The sequence below is a fragment of the Bos indicus genome, chromosome 15, assembly GCF_029378745.1.
Source record: "Bos indicus isolate NIAB-ARS_2022 breed Sahiwal x Tharparkar chromosome 15, NIAB-ARS_B.indTharparkar_mat_pri_1.0, whole genome shotgun sequence".
In the NCBI taxonomy this organism is placed as follows: Eukaryota; Metazoa; Chordata; class Mammalia; order Artiodactyla; family Bovidae; genus Bos; species Bos indicus.
The window spans coordinates 64,783,891-64,795,535 of NC_091774.1; the positions used below are offsets into that span (position 1 = coordinate 64,783,891).

Consider the following 11,645-nt stretch of genomic DNA (forward strand, 5'->3'; position numbering starts at 1 on the left):
AATGAAACCCATTCCTTTTGGTTCCTCTTCTTGGCTCTTTAAGAACACCCATCCTTCTGGGAGGAAAACCCCCGGCACCAAGGTGTCATTTCCTCTTGCCAGCAGATCAGGGGTGTGGGATGGGGATGGGGGAATTGGTGAAGGCTCGGCAAGGGGAGTTGAGCCATTGCATCTCTAGAAAGCCAGGTCCAAGTCTCAGCAGGTGACTCTACTACTGTCTGGGCAGGTGAGCAGGGGCTGAGGCTACAGGTGGAAATCTGTTGCCCCCCGCCCCCCAGGAGCTCCTTCTCCAATGCCAGAATCCTCCTATTTCCCAGCTTCCCCAAGCTTGTGCAGATGTTAGCCCAGTGGGCAAGGCGCTGGCTTAATCTCACCCATCCATCTCCTCCATGCCAGGTAATACGGTGCCAGCAGTGTTCGCCATCCCAGCTGCCAATAGACCTGGTTTCACCGGCTACTTCATCCCAACGCCCCCCTCGTCCTACAGGAACCAGGCCTGGATGTCCTACGCTGGAGAGAACGAGCTCCCCAGCCAGTGGGCTGATTCGGTGAGACCCTCGCTGATTCCCTGCTTGACATACTTCAGGGAGAAAATGAATGTGAGGCTGAGACTAAGTGTTTTGTTATCTCAGGGCCCCTCTCACCAACCAAGTGTCGAAAGTCAGCCTTGAGAAGAGGCAGTTGGCAATTGGAGGGGGTTGGGTTTGAGGGACTGGTGGTGGTGGTGGTGATATCCTTTGATAGAGATGTCTGAGAACCACTTTCAGTCAGATTCCACCTCTTCCTGGAGGGCACCCTTAATCAAATACATTTTTATATTAACTGTCAATTTTTGAGTATTTTCTATGTGCCAGACACCATGTTAAATGTTCTATTTATGTTGTCTTAATCTACACAAGACCCATAATGTAGGTATTATTGTTGTTCCTATGATGTATCCAGCATTCAGACCTGCATCTTCCCAGCTCCAAAGCCTTTACCAAGTTTGTTCCTTTCAACTTTAAAATCCTATAAGAATTTTAGTTGCAATACCAGAAAAAGAAGTATTAGAAGCCCAGGACAGAACTACTTTGCATGTAGATCCGAAGGCTTTCTGCATGTCTTCAGCTGAAGACTGTCTTGTCACAGTCCCCTGGTTTCTTCCTTATACGAGTAGGAGTTTATGGCACAGTCGACTTGGCCCAGCCTAGACCAAAGAAGGGCAGCGACCAGCTGAACCTGAATATGCACACCCAGAGCTGCCTTTCGGCCACCTGTTAAAGCACTGCCAAATGAAAAACAAAAAGCAGGCAAACAGAAGTAGCACAGTGATGGCCCCTAGAGTGGGTGTGAGACCCTCCGTCATGGATAAGAAAGGCAGGCTGTCTTCTGAAGGCCTGTGTTCATTTTAGCATTTGTTTCAGCATTTGTCAATACACATTGACACCCAAGGCCTGTGTCAACTCTTCTCTCTGTCCAGACCCCTGGGGTCCATTCTGTCTACCCCTCAGGTTCACTTCAGCCCCAGCATTGGTGTCTGCTCTTATTGTAGTGATGCCACATTTAAGCATCGTCAGGGTAAAACTACCCTACATATTTATTAATTTTCCTGGTGATCAAAGCTTATCCCTGAGCTTCCCTGGTGGCTCAGTGGCAAAGAATCCACCTGCCAATGCAGGAGACACATGCATTGTGTCTCCCGATCCCTGATTCGGGAAAATTCCACATGCCACAGAGCAACTAAGCCCACACACCACAACTATTGAGCCTGTGCTCTAGAGCCCGTGCTTCGCAACGAGAGAAGCCACCGCAAGGAGAGGCCTGAGTAGTGCAGAGAGAGAGTAGCTCCCGCTCTCGCAACTAGAAAAAAGCTCACACAGCAATGAAGACCTAGCACTGCCATAAATAAATAAATAAAATTGTATATTTAAAAAGTTATCTTTAAAAAAAGCTCATTCCTTTACTTGCCAAAATATCTTTAAAATATGTGCTATCTTGAATTTTAACATTCTGGAATGAATTACATCCTTCTCCCCTTCTTTAGAAGAAAAACATGATTTAATTTGTCTTTAACAAATGATTCAACATCATTATTATGCCTCACTACTAAAATGACTTCTGTAAGATGGGCTCTGATGGTTTGTAGAATTACTTCCCCTGTGTCAAACATCTCCAAACTATGCTTTTTGGAATTACTACAAGGCTTAGTATGGTTTTTCTTTCTCCTGACCTTGCTCCCAGCTCAATCCTTCTATTGCTGCCAATGTCCCCATTTTCAGATATGCTGCTGCTGCTGCTAAGTCACTTCAGTCGTGTCCGACTCTGTGAGACCCCATAGACGGCAGCCCACCAGGCTTCCCCATCCCTGGGATTCTCTAGGCAAGAATACTGGAGTGGGTTGCTATTTCCTTCTCCAATGCATGAAAGTGAAAAGTGAAAGTGAAATCGCTCAGTTGTGTCCAACTCTTAGCGACCCCATGGACTGCAGCCTACCAGGCTCCTCCATCCATGGATTTTCCAGACAAGAGTACTGGAGTGGGGTGCCATTACCTTCTCCGACTTTCAGATATACTCACCCTTAAATATGCTTTGCCTAATGTACTATTATCTGCAAATGAGGCACGTCTGAGCTCATTAGAGTTGTTTGTAGAGTTGGAGTAAATAAACTCTAAGAGAGTAACTAGAGGCATTCCCTACTGATAAGTCTACACATTTTAGTGTGGGAGTGTTTGGCCTGTGTTCTGGTTGTTAGTGGGCCTTTTTTGCTTCCTTTGTCTTGCTCAGCTCTTCTAAACAGCTGAAATCACGGGGTGTGCGTTGATCAGTTCAGATTTTATTTGACTCCGTAATTTCACTAGCAATCTAAATATAATGTGTACTTTTCAGAAAGTAGATGGTACTTAACTTTTGCTAATTAGTCAGTAAACCTGCAGCTTTGTCAGCTCACCCTCTGTGTGCAGGGTGCGCTGGGTGCCTGGCAGGAGTCAGCAGATGTATTTATAAAACCTTGGCCCTTGCCTTCAAGATACTTAGAGATAACACTTAGCCAGGCTTATGGTGACATAACTCTGATGCCTCTGGTTTCATGTTGCCTTAAAAATGAAGGAAAGGTAACCCAGCAAATCAAAACCTAATCTTCTGGACAGGATGACTTGATCACCGCATTCCCCCACCCCATCCCCAGTGTGAGGGAGAGCTAGTTTCTTATTAGCTGTTTTTAAGAGAAAAATGATTGCTACAGCCTAGATGGGTCTTTCATGGAGCCCACTTACTATCTGCAGGTAAGCAGGTATGGCCCCTTGTGTGGAACACAGTAGCCAGGGACCAAGCTGGGAGGTCGGATGCTTTATCGCATTTGAAAGACAGCACAGGAGGTTCAGAGGGACCAGTTGATAAAGATATTCAGATATTCTTTCAGCTTGAGAAAGATATTCCATTGGAGAAAATGTTCACCGTCTGGCATCACCACCTCAATGGACATGAGTTTGAGCAAACTCCAGGAGACAGTGAAGGACAGGGAAGCCTGGTATGCTGTAGTCCATGGGGTCAGAAAGAGTCCAACATGTCTTAGCAACTGAACAAAAACCACATCCATGTGAGATGAAAAAAGTGCCTACCCTCAGCTGGTGTTAGTGGTAAAGAACCCGACTGCCAGTGCAGGAGATTTAAGAGACGTGGGTTCTATCCCTGGGTTGGGAAGACCCTCTGGAGGAGGCCATGGCAACCCACTCCAGTATTCTTGCCTGTAGAATCCCATGGACAGAGAGTTTGGTGGGCTAGAGTCCATAAGGGTCCCACGGAGTCGGACACAACTGAAGTGACTTTGCATGTATGCACACATGTGCCATTTGGATGTCTGGCCTTCCTGATTCCAGGTATCCAGATGTAAGGAGCTAGCTTGCATAACACCTGGACCTGGCTTGATAAATAGATTTCATTCCTGGCGCTAGATGGAGAGGGATTGGGAAGGAGTTACCAGGCTCAGCAGGAAACTGCTGTTGTCTAAAGGGGATGCTTCCCATGGGCACTGGCTACACAAGGACTGATGTTTGGCAGTCCTGGATTTTGGTCCACAAGGTGTGGTGGGTCCCACCTGCATCTCCTGTAAGAGAGGTAGAGTATGTCATTTCCTCATCTTCTGCACTTCTGAAGGGAACATTTCATGCAAAGATGGGCACAATAAAGGACAGAAATGGTACGGACCTAACAGAAGCAGAAGATATTAAGAAGAGGTGGCAGAAGTGGCAAGAATACACAGAAGAACTATACAAAAAAGATCTTTACAACCCAGATAACCACGATGGTGTGATCACTCACTTAGAACCAGACATCCTGGAGTGCAAAGTCAAGTGGGCCCTGTGAAACATCACTGCGAACAAAGCTAGTGGAGATGATGGAATTCCAGTTGAGCTATTTCAAATCCTAAAAGATGATGCTGTGAAAGTACTACACTCAATATGCCAGCAAATCTGGAAAATTCAGCAGTGGCCACAGGACTGGAAAAGTTATTTTCATTCCAATCCCAAAGAAAAGCAATGCCAAAGAAGGCTCAAACTACCACACAATTGCACTCATCTCATATGCTAGCAAAGTAATGCTCAAAATTCTCCAAGCCAGGCTTCAACAGTATGTGAACTGTGAACTTCCAGATGTTCAAGCTGGTTTTAAAAAAGGCAGAGGAACCAGAGATCAAATTGCCAACATCCGTTGCATCATCAAAAAAGCAAGAGAGTTCCAGAAAAACATCTACTTCTGCTTTATTGACTATACCAACCCTTTGACTGTGTGGATCACAACAAACTGTGGAAAATTCTTAAAGAAATGGGAATACCAGACCACCTGACCTGCTTTCTGAGACATCTGTATGCTGGTCAAGAAGCCACAGTTAGAACTGAACATGGAACAACAGACTGGTTCCAAATCAGGAAAGGAGTACATCAAGGTTGTATATTGTCACCCTGCTTATTTAACTTATATGCAGAGTACATCATGAGAAATGCTGGGCTGGATGAAGCACAAGCTGGAATCAAGATTGCCAAGAGAAATATCAGTCACCTCAGATATGCAGAGGACACAACCATTATGGCAGAAAGCAAAGAACTAAAAGAGCCTCTTGATGAAACTGAAAGAAGAGAGTGAAAAAGTTGGCTTAAAGCTCAACATTCAGAAAACTAAGATCATGGCATCCGGTCCCATCACTTCATGGCAAATAGATGGGGAAACAGTGGAAGCAGTGACGGACTTTATTTTCTTGAGCTCCAGAATCACTGCAGATGGTGACTGCGGCCATGAAATTAAAAGATGCTTGCTCTTTGGAAGGAAAGTTATGACCAACCTAGACAGCATATTAAAAAGCAGAGACATTACTTTGCTAACAAACGTCCCTTTAGTCAAAGCTATGGTTTTTCCAGTAGTCATGTATGGATGTGAGATTTGGACTATAAAGAAAGCTGAGCGCCGAAAAATTGATGCTTTTGAACCGTGGTGTTGGAGAAGACTCTTGAGAGTCCCTTGGACTGCAAGGAGATCCAACCAGTCCATCCTAAAGGAAATCAGTCCAGAATATTCATTGGAAGGACTGATGCTGAAGCTGAAACGCCAATACTTTGGCCAACTGATGCAAAGAACTGACTCATTTGCAAAGACCCTGGTGCTGGGAAAGATTGAAGGCAGGAGGAGAAGGGGATAACAGAGGATGAGATGGTTGGATTGCATCACCGACTCCATAATGGAGATGAGTTTGAGTAAACTCCAGGAGTTGGTGATGGACAGGGAGCCCTGGCGTGCTGCAGTCCATGGGGTCACAAAGAGTCGGACATGACTGAGCAACTGAACTGAACTGAACCGGTGGAGTCCAGTGCCCCCAGCCTGTCCCAGCCACCAGCACCAAGTCAGTTAATGCTACAGAGCTGGGAGGTCTCAATAGTTGGACACTGACCTCAGCTCCACCTGAACTTGAAAACCAGGGAAAGGGGACATGGCAGCTTCTTTCACAAACAGGGCACCAGGTGCCTATCCTTCAGTGATTTTCAAATTATGCTGCTCAGAACCCTGGGTTCTAAGACACTCCCTTCTGTGTACCATGCACAGTTCAGGGCACAGTGATAAGCAGGTGAGACACAGTCTTGCCTTCACAAGTCGATGCCTGAGATGAGTGATGAAGTCATGAGTGATGACTAGTTATGGAATTTACAGGGAGCCCTTGACTAATATAGGGCTGGGGAAGGTCTCTCAGAAGAAAAGCAGTGTGAAGTGAGACTTGACAGGCAAATCCTGTGTCCTGGCCTTGTGCTCTGTTCCCCCCAGTTAATTACCAGTGTGTCCCCAGCTCACATGGCCCAAGGACTTGGACAGTCTGACTCCAGTTTTCCTCTAAGATGCAAGTGCAATGTATTTGCAACTTCGTCTTTCTTTGCCAGGTCTTGTAGGGAAATTAAAGCCCCAAACTTTGGGACATCCCGTCACTTCTTTCGTTATTCGGGTCCTCCCTGGTTCTCTCCCAGGTTCTCAGATCCTGTCTCCTCTCTACCTCCAGTGGGTCCACCCCCTACACAGTGTTTCTTCCTACAGTACAGACCTTTCCTCTGCCTGCCACCCCTGGTGGCTCCCAGGCCAGGGACTGGGAGAGGCTGATAGGAGCTAGGAGGGGCCTGCTTTCTTACTACATGTTCACCCATCCAGAATTTCTGAATCGTCACCCAACTTCATCCCACTCCATCCTTACCAGCTCCCACACATGCATCTCTGTAAAGAATGGGAACATGATGAATTCCTCAGAAGTGGGCCATAGAAAAGGTAACTCTGTAATTTGGTGTTCAGCGGCTTTCTGATCTGGTCCAGCCCACCCTTCTTCCTGAGCTCCTCCCACACTGCCCACACCCTCTGTGGTCAGACCACCTTACTGAACCTCCCTGGGGACACCGTCCTCCGTGTATTGCCAGGCCTCTGCATGGCTCTTCCTCTGCCTAGAATGCCCCTTCCACCTTGTCTTCCACAAAACAGCCTCTCCATCCTAGCCATCTCCTCTCCAGACTCAGCTAAGATGCTTCTTCTGGAAAGCTGCCTTACTGTCCACATGTGTCCCATCCCCTGCAGCACCCCAGGGCCTACGTGATCCATGGGCACTTATCTCACAGTGATGCGACTAGCTTATGGGATATAAAGGTCTTTTGTGGATTACCCTGGAACAGCATCCCCATGTGTGGCCCTGTTTCTGTGGGCAGGTCGATCCTGAATTCTAAATCATTGTCCTGTCCATATTTCTAGAAGTGTCCATATTATTGGCATAGAACTATCTTCCACTTTTAATGAAAAGAAAATTTTTTCAAGAAGCCAAGATCTTATTCCAGATTCATGACATGATAGTTCAGTGATAAACTCCCAGCCTTGAAGCCAGCCTAGCCTGTCTCTGTGGCTTGTTAGCTGTGGCAGCTTTGACTGAGACACTGTTTGTTTTTGCTTCCTCTTCTGTAAAATAAGAGTAACAATACCTACCTCCTAGGAGAATTGCTTTGAGAATTAAATGAGATCATGATTGGAAAGCCCTTAGCACAGGGCTCGTTCAGCATTAACTGTTGTCATCAGTAATAAATCCCTGAGTCCTTTGAGGTCCTTAAAGAACCACATTTCTCTGCCTAGATGGTGCTTATATTAAAAAGGTAGCCAGGTAGATTCAGATGTAGACTGGGTATGTGCCCACTGTTTGCACAAAGTGTAAAATGCCTATTTAATTCATCCAACCAGCAGAACCAGTGAGTCCAAGTCACCTAGCTTTTATATCTGCACAATGGCGAGTTGCCTTCATTTTCTTCTAAATCTCTTTCCTTGTCCTCAATCCCCTCCTCCTTTGGTATCTAGTGTATCCTGTGACTTGAGCCCATTCCTGATACCTGGCCCTGTCTTCTCTCCCAACATGCTCTGCAGGTCCCCCTCCCGGGGTACATCGAGGCTTACCCCCGATCCCGGTATCAGCAGAACTCGCCCTCCAGGCTCCCTCGTCAGTACAGCCAGCCAGCCGGGCTGCACCCCAGCTTGGAGCAGGCCCCGGTGCCCTCCACAGCAGCCTCGCAGCAGAGCCTGGCGGACAACGACCCATCCGACACCCCCCTCACCAACATTTCCACGGCAGCCCTGGTGAAAGCCATCCGGGAAGAGGTGGCCAAGCTTGCCAAGAAACAGACAGACATGTTCGAGTTCCAGGTCTAATGCCTTCACCCCTTGAGACTTCCAGACTCTGAGGAAGCAGGCTTTGGGTTTTTCCAGGTGTGGTGGGACTGGAGACATGAGACGATGCAGGAGTCTTTCTCAGCCTCAGTTTCTAAAAAGGTGAACAGAGGGGCTTCTGGGAAACAGGAAACTCTTGAACAACGGGATGCTTGGCCTATTCAATTGATTGTATGTCAACAAGCCCGCATGTGGGACCATATGTTTGATACTCTGTTATGTTAACTGTTTGAGCTATGGGTGTATTCCATCCCCTGTGGAGCCTTAGTCAGGAGAGACGAGATGCTTGCTAATCTGCAGATTCCTGTCCAGTACCACATTTTAACAGGTCACCAGAAGAGGGCAAGCACAGCTGTATCTTCAGTGACCTCTGCATGTTAACTGTTTCTGTGTTAAAGGCAATGCAGGCGTGTGAAGAAGCCCCAGACTGTTCTCTCATTCAGCCAGAACTGTAATTATCCAGTCACCTCCAGTCTCCAAGGGAGACACTGACTCCAGCCAAGAAACTTGAGTCCTTTTCTTTTAAAGGTTCATATTCAAAATCAAATAAATTGGATGAAAATCAGGACTGTCAATGACTGCAGCTACACATAGTCCTGACTCTTCCCCCTCCCCCCAATTAATTCAACAAAGGCCAAGAAAGAGAGAAGATAAGAGGGAATGGTGGATTTGTGTTGACAGGTTCTTTGAAAAGGTGTTGTCATGTTGGAAATAGAGTATTCTGCAAGTTGGGCTCTAGCTGGAAGAGCATCGGTGCTAAGAGCTTTTAGGATCCTACAAAAGAAAAACGGGTTTTCTTTGCCCTGCAGTGAAGGTAATCTGAGAACAGAGCTTCTCTCTTTTGGGGGGGACAATAGATACATCGACTTTTACAAGGAAATCTCTGTCTCTTCAACAATGATGTCCAGCATGTGCTGCCCAGTGATACAAAAGGAAATAGTCATCAATGCCTATTGGAAGCAGGAATAGTGAACCCAGTCTCCCCAGGCTGCAGCCTCTGTTTATAGAAGCTTCTGAATGTAGAAAATCTGTTGATTTATTTTCAAATGTAAATAACATTTTAAAAGGTGTATGGAGTTAGCCAGTCCCCTCCCATACTTGTCCCCATAATTAATAGACATAGGAGGACATTTGCCGCAATGGCGGGCTTCTGACCTCGTGACCATGATGTTGTAAGTTAGGCTTCCTGGCACGGTAGGTCAGCCTCCAGAGCTCTGGGTGGACATTGCCTTGCAGCCCTGAGGCACCAGCTGCTGACTATCAATGCTGACTTTGGGTAGCCCAGGGGAAGGGACACCCTGGTTCCATCACCAACTTTGGGAGCTGTGCTCAATGTCAAGGGCTTTCATGGTGTCTGTTGGGGAGTGAGGTCCTTTCCTGCCTTCACCCACGATCCATCTAGCTTCAGCTTGTATTCATCTCCTCTGAGTCCATCTTTCCATTCTCCTCATGAGTTTCTTTGGTCTTTACTGAGAGAAGAAGGTGGAAATTTTCAAATTGAGAGAAGAGTAGGAATGGAACTGATTAGAGTGAGAGAATCAAACTGTCAAAGCACAGACTTTTCAAAGAAGCTGTTTTTATTTCTCAATGGCAAATTGCCCTTTCTGCAATGTTCTGGAGACGATGTGTCATGGATCCCCCAAACCAGTCTCTTGTTCGGATGATATTAGGTAGCGTCCTTTTGGTATGCTGGTTGATCTTTCATAGTGTTAGTTTTTTGTTACTTAAAAAAAAAAATCAGCTATAAATAAAATGTATTTTTGTAATTTCCATGTGTATATATGGTATATTTCTACCAATGGCCAGGTGTTGTAACCCAAAACCTAAATCAGTTTGCAAACACTGTGGACAGTGCAAGATTTTATTGACAGATGAACACAATGCCTAAGTCTATCCAAATAGGGATTCAGTGCACTTGAATGAACAAAGAGCCAAAGAAACTCAGCCTTTTCATGCAAATGGTATGAGTCTGATAAAGTCAGCTACATTGTCCCGCCTTATCAATGATATTACTATCTCATCAGTGCAATGATATCAACCCAGTACTTTGTCTACTTGGTAAATGCTTGGAAATACTGTATGTGAAAATGAAGTTTCAAGACCTTAGTGTAATTTAAATATATACACATGCTTCCAAGACAGTGTCTACACTTTGGATGTCCCAGTGACTCGCAGAGGAAGAGCCCACAGTGTGCTGTGGTCTGGGTCCAGTTGGCTAAGAGGATGCCGAAAAATCACGGCAAGCTGTGCAGAGTCCCCTGAGATAATGAGTCAGTCAGTGGAGATGACTACAAATACAGCATTCTAAGTCAGACACTCTTTTAAACTAGACACCACAGGTTTAAGAGCAGTATATGGGAGGAAGACCTTAAGTTGAGGAGAAATCAGTGTGTCCATGTTGTCCCACCAATGCAAAGATGGCCGCCATTGTTTGATGTCCTGTGACTAAGATGGGGGTCCCTTTTCTGAAGAGTCTCCTGACCCTCAGGAGATGATAGATACCTGGACGGCTGGCCCTGAGACAAGGCAGGTGTTCAGAAGTGCCATGAGAGCCCAGAGATTCTGTGTTCCTCATGACCCTCCAGACAGTTGAAGAAACCTTGAAGAACCAGAGGACCTTTGGTGACGTCCAAGAAGGAAGCCAACGTTCGGAGAAGTGGAGTAACCTGCCCAGGCCTTCAGCCCCAGCCCACTTACTCGTGATCGGGCTTGCTTTCCATTTCACCATGCTGCCTGAACGCTTGTCTGTGATGCGTTTCTTGAACTGTGCTAGGAAGTTTAAAAAGTAGACAAGGGTTATATGAGGGACTCCCTACATTCTTGCAAAGGAAAAAGATGATTGAATACAGTGTATAGAGGGCAATGCATTTGTGGCATAATAAACATTTTTTGGAACTAGTTTCGATGTGAGTTTTCTGAGTTCATGAAAAGAAAAGCATTTTGGCTTTTTCTAGAGAGTGCCATCAAGGAAATGGGGTTCTCCACTGCTGTGGAAGACTTTAGGGGTGTATTCTTCTCTTAGTGCCATGGATCTAAACAGGCAGCCTGAGTTGACTAATGACTAAGACAGGGTGGATCATGTAGGAATCAGTTCTCTGGTGCCAGAAGTTATATTGTGCATTTGTTAATTTAAGAATTCAGCAGAAGGGCATGTATAATTTCTGGGTATTCTTGATGGAAGAATGGATAGGATATTGTTGGATTTGTGATTTTTTAAAAAAGAAAAAAAAAAAAAAAACCTCACAGTACAGATGGAGGAGGAGAAAAATTTAAATACCTGACTAAAATGCTTCTCTAACAGGCAGGAACTAACAAAATATATAAAAAGATTTAAATCCTGATTACCAATAAATAGGCTTATTTTTCATACATAACATGTACACATTGTTTAATGAATAAAATAACAGATATTATTTTAAAGTCTGAGAACAGAATTTAAATGT

At 45.5% G+C, this 11,645-nt stretch overlaps 1 protein-coding gene across 2 annotated transcripts in view; it reads left to right on the forward strand.

Moving 5' to 3' along the window:
- The window catches only part of KIAA1549L (KIAA1549 like), a 314,597-nt gene extending 303,497 nt beyond the window's left edge, over window positions 1-11,100 (forward strand). For both annotated transcript variants that reach the window (XM_070804017.1, XM_070804018.1), the window contains exons 20-21: window positions 397-548; window positions 7,903-11,100. In XM_070804017.1, coding sequence (XP_070660118.1) covers window positions 397-548; window positions 7,903-8,184 — 434 coding nt within the window. In that variant the 3' untranslated portion in view covers window positions 8,185-11,100. The remainder of the gene's footprint in view (window positions 1-396; window positions 549-7,902) is intronic.
- The last annotated feature ends 545 nt before the right edge of the window (window positions 11,101-11,645 follow it).